Here is a 17723-nt window from a genome sequence, read left to right as displayed (position 1 = left end):
ACATATTTATGCCTATAAGAGCCTGGATGATTGATGGCTGCTTGAGAACAGGCTGTCCAATGATAGATAATGTAGATAGTCCCAGCGTGCTGTCTGTTCTGTGTCTAAATCTCTCTACATTTAGTGATTCATGCCTGAAGGTTTACATTTATGTATGAAATGCTGCTTTGGCCTGAAAGCACGTCAACATCAGTTTTCATGGTTACCACTACTCAGGTTGTAAAAACGGTTATATGATGCTGTCTATGGAAGCTGAAAACTGGAGGAATGGAGTTTGAAATTTACCAGGCGGGCGGTGTTTTTTATGGTAAGTGTAGTTTTCAGTGTTTTTGAAGCTCGACACACGGTAAGCACTAATGTGAGGCCTCTGCTTTGATTTTGACCAACAGCTTGGCTCCAAAAAGAATTGCTTTAAATGTCGCACTATGCTGCAAGTCAACTCAGTGGTTGGTGTTCTCTGTACAGTGAGTTACAGCAGTCAGCGAGCCTTGTTCATCTGCTCGTCCACTCAGTACAGTACAGTAAAGTATAGTGCAGCACAGATGAGATGTATGAACAACTGTTATTTTGTGTACATTCGTGGCTAGCCCTGTCTGACATACTGCACGACATTCATGTTTTACCCAAAACCTGGCGCAGATTGATCCCGCCGGGCAGATGTTTCACTGATAGGGCGTCTATGATCTCTGGCCTTGCGGCGCAGAAACACAACAGCACACAGATGGTTTCCTGTTTCCCCTCATCACTATGTTTAGATTGGAATTAGCTGCTGCACTTCATCAATTATGCAGCGAGGCAGCCTCTGTCTCCTCATCTGCATGCTGATCCTTTCCCCTTTGAAACAAAGTGTTTTACTCAGCATGGTGGAGGAAATCATGACTCCACTTTTCTTCATGCTGCATGGTGCGTTAAAAAAAGAGTGAAATGAAGCGAGATATTCCAAAACGTTAAAGCTGATATCAAACAAATTCAAGTTACAGTTTCTCTCCGGTAAGTCCTCCAGCTGAAACCCCAAAACAGCGTTAGAAATGACCATTACGTTCGGTTAAATAAAAAAAAAACAACAACAACAACTATTGGCTAAGATTCGGGAAGAACTGCGCTCAAACAAATGTTGACTGTTGGGCAGAGGCAGTGTTCAACACAACCTTCTTTCTGAAGGTTTTTGATAATGTTTTCATTTTATGCTACTTTTGTCCTCTACTCTAAATAATTACTGCAAAGTGAAAATCAATGTCACTACATGATGGTTGGTTTAAATATGTTTAAATAAATTAAATGAAATATCTGTGTAGTGTAGCGCCACTGCTTATTTTACCTGAAGCTTAATAAGCCTGCTGTTCTACAGAAATGTAATAATTATTTCTAATAATAGGGGAGGTGTCTGTATTTCGCCTCAACTGAAAAATGCTCAGGAAACCCTGACGTGTTGGAACACAGAATCATATGACTTTTTAAGTGACTGATCAAAAATCAAACCAGTGCCAGTCTCATCTATCAGCAGAACCTCTTAATAAACATGAAAGTATTTGGATGAATTCTGTAGACAGACAGGTCCAAGGCTGAGGAACAACTGATGACATTTTACTGATGGGTTGCATCATCAGGTGACGTAACTGCAACACTAAAACAGTGATTTTTGTTCCAAACCTCAAAGAGATGTTTGCCGGGTCAAGAAATCAGTTTAACTTCAAAGTGACAGGAGTGATGTCTTCGAGCGGATGTACACAGACAAGAGCAAGTTGGAAAAGATTTAGTGTTATTGAAGTGTAGTTTACAGGCCCAGATTCACTTATCCAGCTCATGTCTGTATTTGAGAGCAGGGCAGTAAGCTCTACCTATGCAAGTGACTGTGAATCACTGTAATGGTGCAGCCGACTACAGAGCAGACAATAGGCAGCGCCATCCTTTCTGGGAGACAGATAATATGTAGCATTTCTCTCTGGGCTGTACATCCACTCCCAACCTTGATAAAAATGAGTTTGATCCTCTTTTTGAAAACTCCCAGCCAGTTGATTATGCATATGAAGCACTGTGAAATTAGCCCCTTTTGTTTGGGTCTTGCATTTCTCTTTTAACGTGTGAATTGGCTCGATTATACAGCAAAAAAATCTGGCTAATCCTTACATCCCTCTCTGCCTGCCTCCACCCGTTTTCCCTCTCACTCTGCCTCTCTTGCTGGATTTCCTCTGTTTTTCTGTCTTGCTGTGGGGGAAACAAAGGGAACAAAAGAACGAGAGGAGACAGTAAGCTTCTCATCCACTGTAGTGAGTGGTGGAGTGGAGCTCTCAATAGAGTGCTGGACAGACTGGGTGGACTGGTGGTGCTCTGAGAACTAGGCCAGAGGACTGCTGACAACACCCCAGAGTCCAGAGACCAGATGAAATGGAGGATTACTGGAAGTAGCAGTGTAAGGGGGAAAGGGAAAAAATCTATCGCTCGATATCAGGGGTGAGGGATCATTGTTGGAGGTTAGAGGTAGATGACAGGGTCCCTGGACTGTGATGGATTTAAAACAGGGATCAAGTGGAGGGTAAAGCTTAGCTACAGTTTAAAAAGAGAGAGGTTGAACCAGATGAAAATGACAATCCTCATAGCTTTGGATCTTGTCTCATAATTATCGTGTTTAGATGTTTTCTGCATGATTTACAGATTTACATCCCTGCACAGTCCAAAGACAGCTTGACCCTTTTTTTTGGTGGGGGGCAGTGCACACGATGCTGGACCTACTTTTAATCACCATGCATATCTGAGTGTGTGCAAGTCCAGCAGACTGGAACCTACAGGAAGCTCTTTCCACGTTAACATCCTGCTGAAGTCTTCCAAAGCATGGGTGTCAAAATCCATTAAAAACGAGCATTTCTGGTTTGTTGCTTTGACCGTATCAGTCCATTTTTAGACATTATACAGGCTTGGAATGTCCCATTAGATGGCTCTCGTTGTATTTCCCTGGAACACCGACACTCTGGCCCGTTTGTTTACAGATATTTCCTGGCACGACATCAAAACAATTTAAAATGCCTGTAGGACTGTACAAGCTCAGCAGCACACTGACAATGATTGTGAAAATGACAACATATGGCATTCCCTGGAAAGAAGGAAGGAAGAACAGAGGGACGAGGAGTCTTAAGCAGTTTCTGGGGCTGGAGCTGAAGTCACAGCCAGACCAGAAGTGACAATGCTGCCAACCATCTTGTGGGCGGACCAGCCGTCCTGTCAGTGCTAATGCAGCTCGCTGTTTTCCTCTGTGGTTGTTTAACTTTCAGGTTTGAGTCAGACAGAATGCGCAGATTGCATTTTAACTCATTTACATTAAAAAAAAAAAACACTATAGATCTAAGGCTCTGATTTGAGCTGCCTGTTATGAGCTATTTGCTGTTCTCCACTGAAAATGAATGGCTGGCAGCAGATCTACGGCTGGCCCCATGGAAGGAAGGAGGAAGGAAGGGAGGGTTTAAAGGAAGAAGGAAAGGTGAAGTTTCAAGGTGAATTGTGCAAAGCTAGGAATTTTATCCCATAAATGGAAGACAAAAACATCTGGATTGACCCTTTGATACAATACACAGAGTGCCTAGAGTCTGATATCCACCATAGTCTTCTAAAGGGATATGGAAAGAAAGCTAGGGCACATTTTTAGTTGTGAAATGTCACCGGGATGAACCGAGCAGTGTGTTTGTGTCTGAATCTGTATATGTACGTGTGTGTGTGTGCGTTAGAGGCAACCATGCGTGCCCTGCTGAGTTTTTCTGTGACACAGGAAGTGGTGATGTAATAGTGCACAATCCTAAAGCTTTTTCACACACTCACTGTCTCCCGCTCGCTGTCTCTCATGCACTCATGTATTTGCCCCTCGGCCACCGTGATATCCCAAGTCCTACAATCATGTGAGCGCTCCGGTTATGGTCGCGGCCTTTGAGCTCTCAGAGACAAACACACTCTCACAGACACATTTGCCGAGCAATGAGGATTTCAGAGGAATTCAGACTGCAGATCTTTGACCTTGGACGGACAGCTTCTGTCACTGTGAGATGATTCAGTTTCCCCAGTTCCATCTAATCAGAGGGATATTAATGATAAGTAATAAGAAATGTACCAAAGAAGGCAGCACTTACACCAACAGTCATAAAACACCAGAGATTTGTGACAAATTCTGTATTCATGTATTTTATGATCTCTTTGAGAACCCTCATATATGTTGTCTCAGTAGCCTCCTTTCCTCTAGCATCAGTGCCTGGATGCAATCGCTCAATCACAGCGTCTTTGATCAGTCGTTCTGAGAAAGTTACAGGTTTCCTGTAACTTTACCCTTATCGACTACAGCACTTTGTATTAGAAGTTAGCCCTTCGTGTTTTTGATTCAGCTTCATTTCTCTGTGCTTCTCTCCAGTGCAGCAGTGTCTGTTCCTCCCTTATCATTAACGCTGCTCCCTCTCTCTTCTAACGCCATGTTCCCAACTTTGTCGCAGTAATCTCTGCTGTCTCTGAAACCTGTTGGTTGTCCGACCCTCTCTGTCCGTTCTGATTACCGCTGCGCTGGCTTCAGCCTGCCAAACCAGTGAAGGTTTTTTATGTTTTTTTAGGAGTCCTGTAGGCAAAACTATTGAACAATAAATTCATAACAACAACAAAGCAGAATAGGCATAGTAGTTAAGGTCCCTGGCATGTATGTGAGTTATTAAAAGAATCATTAATAACATTTAGCCTGGCTTATTTCTTTCCGTCAAAAATTTGTTTGCTCTCGGTCGAATCACACATTCAGGATTGTGGGAAAGGGTTGTTGTTGATGGATAGATAGAAGTAAATGGCAGTTTGACTCTGAATTATGTTTCCATATTTCTGGAACAAAACCAGAAACATGTGTTTTAATACTGTATAGTGCACAAAAGATGTGGTCATAGGATGTTTGTGGGATCTTTAGTAATATGTACTGCTGACATACACGCAAAAATGACAAATGTAAGTTCGGTTTTTACTACCTTTAGCATTTTCACACACAACATACGTTTAGTGCACAGCACCCTGTCCACATTCAGCTCACCACACCGCTTCTAACATGGTGCATTTTCACTGCACCACATGCTGCATTTCTCCTCTAAGTCACTCCCTCATATCATGAGGTGAGTTTTCCAGGTGACTGTTAACTTGGTTTGATCAAAGTAAAGAAAAATGTTTCAGGTAGACTGCGTCGAGGCTACTTACACACCTCACGGCAGCTCACAATACTAACACAGAGTGTGTGGGGGAGGAAGGAGCAGGAAGAAATCACTCACACATGCACACTCATTCGTCACTTGGTCACTTGCCACCAGGCTCTTTTACTGGATTGAAATGGCCAAAATATGTTGATGAGATGCAGGGCTGCTCGTGTGTGCGTGCGTGTGTGTGTGTGTGTGTGTGTGTGTGTGTGTGCAAGTAGGAGGGCGTCACTTCGCGTTATCTCTCATCCACACTACTTAAGCTCCGCAGGGCACTTCAAACAGCCTACAATGGGAGGGAGTAGGGTGAGTCTGTGTGTGTGTGTGTGTGTGTGTGTGTGTGTGTGTGTGTGTGCCGGTGCTGGATGGTGGAGGGGGTAGCTTTTGGTACTAAGGGGAAATAGGACTGTGATTTCAGACCAAATTAAGCCACATCAAACAGGCCAGATCAAAGAGTGTACATCCCTTACTGTCTGTGCCAGTCTGACATCACGACAGGATGCCCCACCCCCAGCAGACAGACACACACACACACACTTCCTTCAGACTGTCCCGCTTTGCCGTCATTTTTATGATTCCCTGCATTTCCTTAGGCTTTTTTTTTTTTTGACAGATGTTCTGTATCTTCCTGCTTCTGTAATGATATTTGAACCTCCTTCTGATATACCACCCACCCCCATTCACACAATTTGCAAGCATTTAGCAGGGTTATAGGTTAACCTGGATCAAATATAATGTAATGTGTGCTGAGGCTGGGTGTGTGTGATAGAGCAGTCATCCCGTCTAAGGAGGGGGGAGCAGCATCCATTACAGATGCAGCTTCACCTTTGAATTGTGTTAGCAATCCTGTGTGCTCTAGTCAAACTCTTTGATGCTGCCTGATGCCAGTGGCTGTCGACTATTCTGTGTGTGTGTGTGTGTTTTGGTAGCTGATTAGATGGCTGCATAGGGAGGAGAGGAGGGGGTTGCTGCTGTTTTGGGGGATAAAGGAAGAGGGTGAGCGAGAGTGAAAAAGGGGGAGATGCCAGCTACAGATGGAGCAGGCAGTGGGAAAGGGGACAGTGGAAAGGATAAAGAGATTCTGTACATAATAAACCTACAGAGCTACAGGAGGAGAACAAAGAGTGTGATCTTCAGTGTTTTTATTAACCTGGGATTATTTACTTGTCTAAACCTACTATGATGACTGTTGATTGATTGTTCAGCTTGACATACTTGGACAACTTTACTCTTTGGCAATTTGATATTTAAAAATGTTGTCATAATTTAGGAAAATCTTAATCTGCAAATTAATATATTGGAGTAAAAGGGACAAATTACCTCTGAAATATACTGAGTTGAAGTATAAAGGAGCATAAACTTGAAATGCTAAGAGTACAATGCTAATATCACCATTGTAGTCATTCATGTCAAACTGTCATGTTTGGAGACATAATACACCAGAGGGGAGAAAAGGAGGCAGTAAACATGATTGTAGTCTAAATGCAACACAAATGCTCCATTAAGGAGACAGAGCTTTCAGAAGGAAGTGAAGGGATGTGACCTTGTTATGAACATGTGATCAGTTGGCTGAGAGACATTAAAGTGGTGCAACATGCATCTGCCTGGAGCAACTACCCCTGACTGAAGGACATCCAAACCAGCATCATTTTTATTTACTTCTGAAGAACATTTAGCTCTTTCTTGGCACCGCTGTAAAGTGTGGAGAGAGGTTTGGGCACAGCAGAAACTTTCTTGATCAGTATGTAAGATCGGTCGATATTAATGTGCATTGTTGTCTGTGTGTTGCCAGTGCTCCTATCCGGTGTGGGAGGACTTCAGCGCCAAGGCCACTAAGCTGCATTCCCAGCTCCGGTAAGTTTCTTGGACAGCACATCAAAATAAAACAATAAATACATAATACATAACAATACTGTTTCCAGGAAAGTTTCCTTGAATTGGCAAGAATTTAGTGATTCCCATGCTGTGGGTTTGGTGATTTGCATAGAATTTTGTTTTTTACCAGACTGGAAGAATGCATTTAGACCACCACATGACATCATGTAAATGCAGTAATTTTCATGGCTTGTTTTTCTTTGAAATTTTTCAGAATTGTGGGATACAGGCCTGCTTTTAATTAGACTTTATTACAAAAAAACAAAAGTGAAAAATTCAGTTTTTAAATCAATTATACAAAGGAAGTAAAGTCTCAGTTTGTACTCGTACGCCTGAAGAGTTGGCCCACACTGATATCTGTGGATTTAGCAACATGCTAATAGATCATATCTACTATTTTCAAACCCATTGACCAAATCAACAGTGCAAAACCTGAAATCACTGAAGGTGATCATTAAATAAAGCTTCATTTTAATCCCATTGTATGTGTAGTAATGAGTGTTTTCTGTTCATCTAGAACCACTGTTCTGGCTGCCGTGGCCTTCCTGGACGCCTTTCAGAAGGTGGCAGACATGGCTACCAACACCAGAGGTAGGACAACAGCTGTGTGTGTACGGGTGTGTGAAAGCTATAAGCTGTGTGCATTGGCCAGAGCCGTGCTGTGTTTGCTCCTCATGGCAGCACTATTAGGAATCTTGTTATGTTGTTGAGATATGATCAACCAGCCCACTAAATCCTCCTTTGACTGATGAAAGTGTTTCCAGCAGCCTGAAGGTACACTTTGTCCCAGGCTTCAAAGCGGTTGCACTGCACTGTTTACATGAGGGAAGCATCTCGGAGAGGTCAGTAAAAGATATTTATGTAGCAGGACATGTTTTGTAAAACTTCCCAATGCAGCAGGAGCATCGGTTTTGCACTGTGTGTTGCAAATAACGGGTTTTTGAAGGCTAATGCAAGTGGTTTTGGGAGGAAGCTGCTGTTTTGACAACTTGTAGCATATTTGAATTTGGGGTTAAGATGCTAATAGATAATCAGTGAAGTTCGTTCTACAAAAAAATCAGACAAATTGACTTGAAAACAATATATGCTAAGGTTTCTTTGTTAAGTACTAACATGCTGTGTGTGTGTGATTGTGTCAGCTGACACTCAAAATAGCCAGCTCTGTGTAAAGTCTTGGTTAGCATTAGCATTGCCGCCAGCTGCTGTGTCTCACTGGAATTCTATGTGTCATGCTAGCTAGCCGGAGCCAGCAGGCTACGACAGACGAGGTAAAAAGTGTTAAAAATGCAAGAATGTACAAATGTAGTGCTTTTAAACAATATTTTGATTATTATTATTTGATTGGCAACATGCTTTCTACCGGCCCTCACTGCTCCTGCATCCTGGACTGTTTCAGATATTTTGATATTTTCAGAGCAAAGGTCAGCATGGTGTTTTAGCCCGTGCTGCACTCACTTAAACTTCCAGAATACTATAGAATTGCGGTCATTGGATTGTATTTTGTGTTTTTGGCTTGGCGCTCTGTTCTATGTGTGTGGGCTGAGGAGGTCAGACAAACAGTCACCGCCCACTAAGGCCATCTGAATACTACTCTCTGAGAGGGAGACGGGAGAGACGGCCGAGGCTGCAGGACAGGGAGCGTGTCCTCCTGTTGTCACTTATTAGCTGCAGCTGCGAGACAGTCTATGTGATGGTGACGTGTGAGTGCGGCCCCAGGTGGGATCCTGCAGAGGAGGATACAGGAAGAGGCTCGTGCTGCTTTTATAGGCCAGACAGGAAATCGCCAGGCTCTGTCAGCTCGTTTCACATGCCACACACACACACACACACACACACACACACACACAGAGGGACAAATATAACGACGGCGGCACGAAGATGCAGCCTGCGCATCAGAGGCTCTTTGTACTTTCTGTGCTGATGAGTCATTCCTGTTGGAGTCCATTTGTCAGATTGCTGTACAATTGCTGCTCTTTCTCAGCGTGTGATGTTCTCTAATAGATTTGTTAAATGGATGGCGGCAGAAGACGGCACCAATAATGATGCTCTCTGTCTCCCTGCCATTCGCTATATCAATGTGCTACTCATCACAGCGCGTGTGCATGTGTGTGAATCACGCCCAAAGGGTACTGATGATCCTGTGCTCTGCTCTTGTACCGACGCTGCCATTTATGAGCCTGCATCTTTCATTCAGCATGTCGGCCAAACATTATGTGGACCAAACTGGTTTCATCAGCTGGTTAAAATGAAAAAAAAAAAAGGCTCCCTGATTATCACATATGAAATATTCCTAGAAGTCATGGCAGCCAGATTTTACTGTTAAAGACACTGCATCACCACTAATGCCTCTGATATTGAATCAGGTTGAATATATGTATTACAACATATTATACAAACTCATTTCTAGTCAATGTGCCACTTTCATGGCCCTAGAGATGGCGATGCTGGTTGGTCCATCGCTTTGGTCCAGACTGAAATATTGGATGGATTGCCTTGAAATTTGGTGCAGACATAGATGGGCCCCAGAGTCTTCCTCTGTCTTCCTACTCCCACTACTACTACTTCAATCTCTGAACTTTTCATCTACCACCATCATCACGTCCATTTTGTTCACTCAGTATATTGGTTCATTACCAAATATCTGAAAAACTGAGGGCATTTAGCTGTGTAGCTGTCTCAATAAGACACTGTCATGGCTGTAGACGTGTAACTCGTTGCTGTGGCAGCACATGGGGAAAGAAGGAGACAAAGTTTTGTTTTTTCAGTTGTTTTTTTTTTCAAATATTGTCCAATGACATGATAAAAAAGTCAGCTGAAAAAAGAAAAGCTGACAGTTTCCAGGTGTTTTCAGAGAGGATGAGAGTGAGAAAACGAGGATGTTCATTTGGCTAATTTGAACTCATTATAATGGTAATGAAATGAGAAGAATCTGAAAGGCAACACATCAACATCAGACACACGCCGTCTGCAAACCAGTTAATTTCAAGCACAGTGAGACATCATCCGTGCTGATGGCAGGACATAGTTGTGTCATGTGATGTTCTTGAGTGTGTTTGCATAATTGCAATGGGCACACACACAGTATAACAAAAATGTGAACCTTGGTTCGGACTGCCAGGTTTGAAAGCACCTGATTTTAAAAAAAAGGTACTCATCTTCTCTTATCTTGCCAGGGATCAGAGTAAGAGAATCTTTTAAACCCAGAACGGCTGCAACTTCCAGAGGAGAGTTCCTGAAGAATCTAGGCCTCAGTAATAATGTGCTTTGTTATAGTAAATAAATAAATAATCACGTGGCCAATGGGGAATCGTCCAACTGAAGTGGGAGTACTGGTTTTGTTCTGCTGGATCATGGCCAGGCCTTGTTTCCTGCTGGGTCCCTAATGTTTAGGCACCAGATATAGGAAGTTCTCCTCTCAGGCTGATAAAGTTAAAGAAGGCAGCGTAGAGGGTGAGAGGAACAGTTTTTCTTGTGTTCATGATGGTGTGTGTGTGTGAGAGAGGGAGAGATTTAGCAAGCGGGTGAAATCCAGCAGGAGGAAATGTGCGAGTTTTTGATTCTCCCCTCACCATGAATTCCCTGGTGAGGGGTGAATTTGAGTGCACTTTCAGATGTGAGCTCCACTCCCCTCTTATAGCCCAAACATTCACTTTCCCCAGGGCCAACTGGCTGTGTGTGTGTGTGTGTGTGTGACAGCATACACAGTATACACAACAGGCCTGCTTCCCTGATGTGGTGTGTGTGTGTGGTGTGTTTCCCATGTTTAATAACCTGTCCATTTGGCATCATTTAACAACTCTTCTTCATCCTTCAGTATCAATGAGGACACACAAACACACACACACAGCATTTTCCCATGTTCCCACACTCAGGCATGCACACTACAGCCATATTTGTGAAAGGAGGTCTCTTCCGGTTTTTCAAAATCTAGTCACACAAACTCGCTCCATTCAGTGAAGATTTCTAACGTCAGTGACTTCTTGTCACTTTCCTTTCAGCTGGGAACACGTTGAGACTTTTCTGCTAAACCACATGAAAGAGAGGCCGCTGTTACATCAGCAGCTTTAAGCAGCCGTGGTTTATTGGCTTTACTGGCCTCTCTGACGGAGTCGGTCCACAGACTCGTTCTCCCTCGCCTCAGATGATCTTGTGTTCATCTGAGGCAAACAGGACATTTTAGTTTTGGTTTCAGTTTGTTTGACCATCTCAGGACACAGCAGTCAGCGTGTGAGCTTGTAGTTTGGGTGGCTTTTGTTTGTTTGCTAACCAACTCTAAAGCTTTGTTGATTTGATCAACCAAAGTACAAGAACCACACTGAACTGCGCACTACATGTCACAGATCAGGCCTGCATGGGCACACATATGGAGAAGGTTATTTGGGTAATCAGTTTTCTTTTTCAAGGAAGTCTTTATAAAATTGTTGATTTTCTGTCTCACATCATCCGTTGTGCCTTATTGCCTGATTACATCTGCCGCTCTCTGTTACTCCCCTTTCAGTTCGGTCATCTAAGGGTCCCAATGCAGTGATATCCAGCATGTCTTTCATGGTGAGAACCACATGACAGTGTGGTTATGTGTGAGTTGCTCAATATTCACCAACATCATCAGAAACTAATGTTAAAGTCATGTCATCTGATGGCAGTGAGACTTTTGTCATTTTCTTATCATCCCTGCTCAGTTTTTGTCCCAGTGAGAGGGGTCCAGTACAGAAATGTAGATTTTATATTTCTAAAATTCAGGAAGTTTAAAGCTTAGAATGTTTCAGTAAAATTATTCTATTGTGTGTTCATTTTTTATTTGCTGAAAGCACAAAGAAGCTGTAAATATCTAAAGTTAAGTGAGCCCCACGGACGGGCAGTGCTCAGAGGTCTTAGCTGTGTGTGTGTGTGTGAGTGTGTGTGTGTGTGTGTGTGCGTGTGTGTGTGTGTATCAATAAGATTTATGATATTCATTATGAATCCTTGCATTCACTTGCAGGCACACAGACTGCCAATAAAACCGCCAGAGATTCTGTACCATCAGATCACCATCCTCATTACACACACACACACACACACACACACAAAGAGACACACACACACACACTCAGTGGCGCTTTACTGCTGCTCTTTGTGCCAAGTGTGCATTGTGAGAGTCCTGGGGCTCTTCTCATTTCTCCATTTTGCGCCTCCTCGACGCCTCTCTCCTCCTTCCTCCTGCCTGTGACCCGGAAATCGAGCTCATGCATCTCGAGGAGGGATGGGCTTGCCGGAGGTGCTATGAGCAAGGCTGCACAGGTGTATCTTTTAGGTCTTTTCAGTACCTGTGACATATGAAACTGGCGTGGCACACAGCTGGAATATACAAACCATGGCGGGAGCAGAACTCTACAAATCTTACTGTTCCTTTTGTATTCATGCAAAGTTTAATTGATGTCGCCATGAAAAGATGGTACAGAAGCAAGGATGTCTCGTCTTGTCAGATGCCTGTTGCCTCGACACCCCTCTCCTGTCGTGCCTTTCTTGCCTCCACCACTCACATCTCAGCTGGGAGGGACTGAGAGGAGGAGCGAGGAAAGGAAGCGAAGATGTGCAAACTGAGAACTGAGAAGAGGGGCTTGGACTGACCCAGGTTTGCTGCTACTACTGCTGAGAGAGAGAGTGTGGAGCGAAAAAGGGGGAAAAATGGGGCGGGAGAGGGAATACGTTGGGTGAAGAGATCATCGTCGCCATCATTGACAACAACGTTACGATCATCATGGGGACAAAGAGAGAGGAGTTGATGAGTAAAACAATAAAAACAGAAAAGTGCTGCACAAATGTTTTTCTTGTGCAAAAGCCATCTGGTCCTGAGGTTGCTGCTGGTGCAAAAACAGCCCTCGTCGTAGTAGCGGTGGATGGTGGAGGGAGGGGAGAGCACATGTCTGATCACCAGTCAACCCTCAGTTGTGCTGTCCAACCTCAAATGCCAAAACAAGTTTAATCTCTACTGACTACGTCATGTAGGTAGCCATGTTGCTCGATTCATCGCTCCATAGTTTTGTGTCTGATGATGCCACACAGGCACAATGCCGTGATGCTTCATCTATCACACACTTACACTACATACAGAGAACAAGAGTGTTTTTCTGCTAAACAAGAAGGCAGAAACAGGGTTTGTCTCAACTGCAGATGGTGGAAAGGAGAGAAAAAAGGCTGGAAAACTCATTTCCAACATGTTTATCTTCTTCAGTGAAGCCAAAGGAAGGGAGCTGGGGGGCAGGAAGCAATGAACTTTATGGGAAATGTGGTCTTGATTTGGAGAAACACTACCAGTAATAATACCGCTGCTGTGACATGGCGGCTGCCAACGATCCTGACCGTGGTCTCATGCCTTTACAGTAATAGCGCCAACGTAGGAATTTTAATTTCAGGATTATTTACTGGTGTTTGAACCTATGGCACACAGCACATTTAAAACTTGACACAAAGAAGAAGAGCACACTGATTTGCTGTAAACAGAGAACCTCAGATTTGAGGCACAGTGGCGCTGTGTGGAGAAATGCTAGTTAATGTGCTTAAATGGTAGCGAAACGATGCAGAGCAACAGTTGAGGATTGTTCCACATCTCCGAGGAATGGAGTGATGGCTGTGTGAAAAGACAGAGGGGTCCATGCTTGAGAGAGCATTGAGTGTAGTGAGCAATAAAGACAGAAGCGGACAGTGGACTGTTGTCGGGGACTGCGAGGAAGTTTTCAGCAGCAGGCCTGATGCAAGCATCAGCTATGGCAGTGGCTCCCAGCTCCCAAGGGTGAAAATAAAACACTAGGAGGTAAACAACGAGTAAACGAAACTGATTAAAAAACCCTAACATGATAGCTAAATGCTTGTCTGCTGAGTGTGCATGTGTGTGTTCATTCAGTGTAATAAAAAAGTATTCAACACTCCCTCATTAACTAGCTGGCTGCCTGGCAGAGCGCTCCATGCTGGCTGCACTGATGACTCCCTGGGCGGGAGGAAGAGAGGTAACACTCACATGTGAGGCCATTTAAGTTAATGCAGTTACACACACACACAGTACGCACAAACACACATACACACACATGCAACTCAGCAAGAGCGCTTACCCTTATTCAGCTTGCAGCATGGCACCCCCCCTGCAAGGACCACCTGCTAGTTAATACCACAGACACACACACACACACACACTCACCCCTGCGCTTGGAATTCTGACATGCATGCGTATTAGCTCGCAGGCATGTGTGTGTAAACATGCAGGCGCTGAACAGAGCACGCCAAGCAGTTGTGACCACACACACGCACATACACACACATGCATTGTTTAGCCTGTGGCAGGGACGTGCAGCGGGAGCAGTGGGCAGTGGGAAGCACTGTTTGAGTTTATACCTTTGTCTGTGATGCATGCGTGTTCCCCTCTTTTCTCGCTCCGACTCCGACTCTGATCTGCCGTCCCCTCAGCCAATCGCAGACGAGTGGGATCACATTTACGAGCATGGTTGCCAGGCAACAAGGAGCGAGAGGGAGAGAGAGTGAGCGTGTGAGAAAGAGATGGAAGTGGTGGCAGAGAAAAAATAGCCATGTTGTTGCCAAGAGGAGAGGAGAAATCTGAGCAAGATGGCTTAATTGCATTTCACAGATAGCATGCCATTCACAGTCGACTGATCTGATACGGCTGATCAAGCAACCAAAACGCTTGAACTGTTTTTTTTTTACTATCTATAACTGGGTTAGCATGAGGATTAGTCAGCTACTGACCATACCTTAACCCCACTGAATAGATCACGACCTATAATTTATGTTTTTTAGATAATCTAGTTCCTCTAGATTGGAACACAAACACACAGACCAGCCCTCACAGACAGAGTCGGAGCCTCTGAGCTCGCTTGCAGTAGCGTTCAGTTGGTACATTGGCTGTTTGGCGTGAATGAATTTCAGTCTACACAAACCTCGAGGTATTACAGTTTGAAATTCTGCGATCAAAATTACAATCACAAATCCCAGTAATGCTTTACTTCTTCTAAATTTCATCTTGTTAGCTTGTTTTCTGGAGCGCTGCATGCGGCCACAGGGGTTGAGTTAGCTGTCAGACCTCCAAACAGCAGGCGTTTTTACTTCTGCACAATGAAGAAGATGTGATACGTGGTGGTGCAGGTGTTTCAGATTTTTACTACTGCACAGTTTTATGATTTTATTGTCGATAAATCTGCAGGTAATTTTCTTGATTAATCCATTAAGGGCTTCGTCTTTAAAAATAGTGAGAAATGGCCGATTTCCACACAACCAAAAGTGATTTATTAAGGCAAGAGAGCTTCTTTTATCCAACACCAACATTTGAAAAACCCAAAGATATTCAGTCGACTATCATATACGAAAGATAAGCAACAAATCCTGACGTCAGAGGAGTGTTTACCATTCTTGCTTGAAAAATGACAAAAAATATTATTGTTGGTCAAGTAGTAGTTAGAGTTAGAAAGTAATGAAGGTTTGGTGTTAATAAGAACTCTTTCCTTCTTTCCCACCCTCTCTCTTTCCTCTTTAAGTAGGCCATGGCTGAGAGGCCTGCCGTCTGTGGACGGCTACAAAAAACAACATTATTGTCTTTAATTAAGCCTCAGCAACAGTGTGTATCTATTTCCCTCCCTGCAGCCCCCTCATTCTTTCTCTCTGTCTCTCTCTCCCTCCCTCCTTCCTCCATGGAGCTTTTCTCTCGCTCCTCCAACTCTTCAATGCTTCCTCTACCCTCATCACTCACCCCAAAAGCTGCTCCTCTCTTCCCTCCTCTCTTGTTCCCCTCTGCTCACTCTTGCTTCCCAACACGTTCCTCCCATCTAATCCTGCCTCCCATCATTCCTATTCCTCCTTTGCCCTCCTCCTTCCCTCCATCCCTCTCTCTGTCTCTGGCAGCTCTCTAAGGACATTTCCTGATGTCACAGTGCCGTATTGTCCCAGAGGTCAACAACACAAGAAATGCTCTGTTGCACACACGCACACACACACACGCGCGGTGCACTCACTCATTTACCATGGGAAGCTGAGCTCAGTGGGTCTCGCTGCTCCAAGGCCAAGTTCTGCTTAATGAGACAAGAGGCTGGAGTGAGGAGTGGTATGCATGGAAGAGAGTGTGTGCATATGTGTGCATGTTATGGTGGTTGGGTGATATTTTTTCCTAAATGTGCAGTCTACTGCAGCGTCGGGGTCTGAATTTGTCTAAATTTGTCAAAAAATTGAAGCGACCCTTGCTGCACGCTGCTTGCTGGGAGAACTGGGTGTAGTGGTTTGTGCGTGCATGTGTGTGCTCAGAGTTAGTGAGGGTTAGGTGTTAATCCGCAGCATTAACAGCCATCAGCCAGGCGTGATAACTGGTGTGGCTGCTGCTGGCTCAGCTCTACACACACACACACCCTGGTACTGCTATCCTTCTGAGGACCATCCACAGACTACATTATTCTGTTAACCCTAACTGTGCGCCTACTTTCAGCGCTTTCTAGGATCTATTGAGCATCACTCAGGCTCTCTATGTGTGAATGGTAGTTGTAAGTGGGATGTAAGTATTTCACCTGTGAGACAATGAAATACAGTAAAATTCAGGAAATCCAACTTGACAGATTCAAGAGTTTGAAGGTTTATCACATGTTATTTTTACTTGCAACAATCACGAGGTCAATACTTAGAATATGCACAAATACAAGGTAATTAACAGGAATATGTGCTTGCACGTGTTTGATTGGCCACTGCAGTCCTTCCATTGATGAGAATTCTGTTTGTTTTCAAGTTCTTGTTTGTCTGAATGCAGCCAAACATATGTAACTTGTCTGACGAGTCGGCCTGATTTCATATATATTCAATATAATTCGAGTTTAGTTGCAACATATTCGTTCCTACTTTCATCATCTTCCACACATATGTGTCAAATAACGCTGCTTCCGTTTGTCCTTGAAGATGCACATACCTACTTGCCTACAGGTAGGTGAGTGTAAACTTCATCTTCATACATCCATTTTTTTCTTTACCCTTCATCCCTGTCTCTCTGCTCTGCTCTGCAGCTCTGCCACTGGGTGCGTTGCCATGGCAACAGTGGCACACACAGATGCCAGTGTGTTATGTTTTGGGACTCTCTGTCCTGCCTCTTTTTCCTCACACTTTTTAGATTTCATCAACATCAAATCAAGGTCATCTTATGAGATGCAGTTGAAAGCTCAGAAAAAGCTAGTTCTACAGGCTGATAGGAGATGTTTTATGATGGAATTCTAATAAAGACATCGTGTTTTTCCGTATCGCCTCTGACAACTTTATTCTGTTCGAGAGAGGCTCTGTGAGAGAGAGAGACATCAGCAGTCACAGCAGAACAGTGTTTCCCACAGTTACCTGACCTCTTGCCAGCCACTCTGCTCAAAACTTAAGTGTTCTCAGAAACACGCTGTCACCTCCTGACTGTGTGTGTTTGTGTGTGAGAGAGAGAGAGAGAGAGAGAGGGAGAAAGAGAGACAGAGAGGGAGGGCATATTTGATGTTTACCTGACTTTCTATATGTGTGCCAGTAAATTAAATTATCTGGTTGATCTGTGCAGGAGTTCTCTCATTCTGTTAATTTTGCTCCAGCCTGGTTCTCTGTGATGCTTTATGTGTGGGGGTCAGGGGTGTGCGGAGAGGAGTGTACATGATGCCCAGACTACAT

General features: G+C 43.9%; 1 protein-coding gene across 2 annotated transcripts in view; it reads left to right on the top strand.

The window, feature by feature from the left end:
* mtss1lb (MTSS I-BAR domain containing 2b) overlaps positions 1-17723 on the top strand; it is a 74942-nt gene that overhangs the window by 12492 nt on the left and 44727 nt on the right. For both annotated transcript variants that reach the window (XM_041941686.1, XM_041941597.1), the window contains exons 2-3: positions 6988-7049; positions 7588-7661. In XM_041941686.1, the coding sequence (XP_041797620.1) occupies positions 6988-7049; positions 7588-7661 (136 nt within the window). The remainder of the gene's footprint in view (positions 1-6987; positions 7050-7587; positions 7662-17723) is intronic.

The sequence above is a fragment of the Chelmon rostratus genome, chromosome 1 (genome assembly GCF_017976325.1).
Source record: "Chelmon rostratus isolate fCheRos1 chromosome 1, fCheRos1.pri, whole genome shotgun sequence".
Classification (NCBI taxonomy): domain Eukaryota; kingdom Metazoa; phylum Chordata; class Actinopteri; order Chaetodontiformes; family Chaetodontidae; genus Chelmon; species Chelmon rostratus.
The sequence above is the reverse complement of the archived record's forward strand: the minus strand, read 5'-3'. Positions and strand labels throughout refer to the sequence as shown.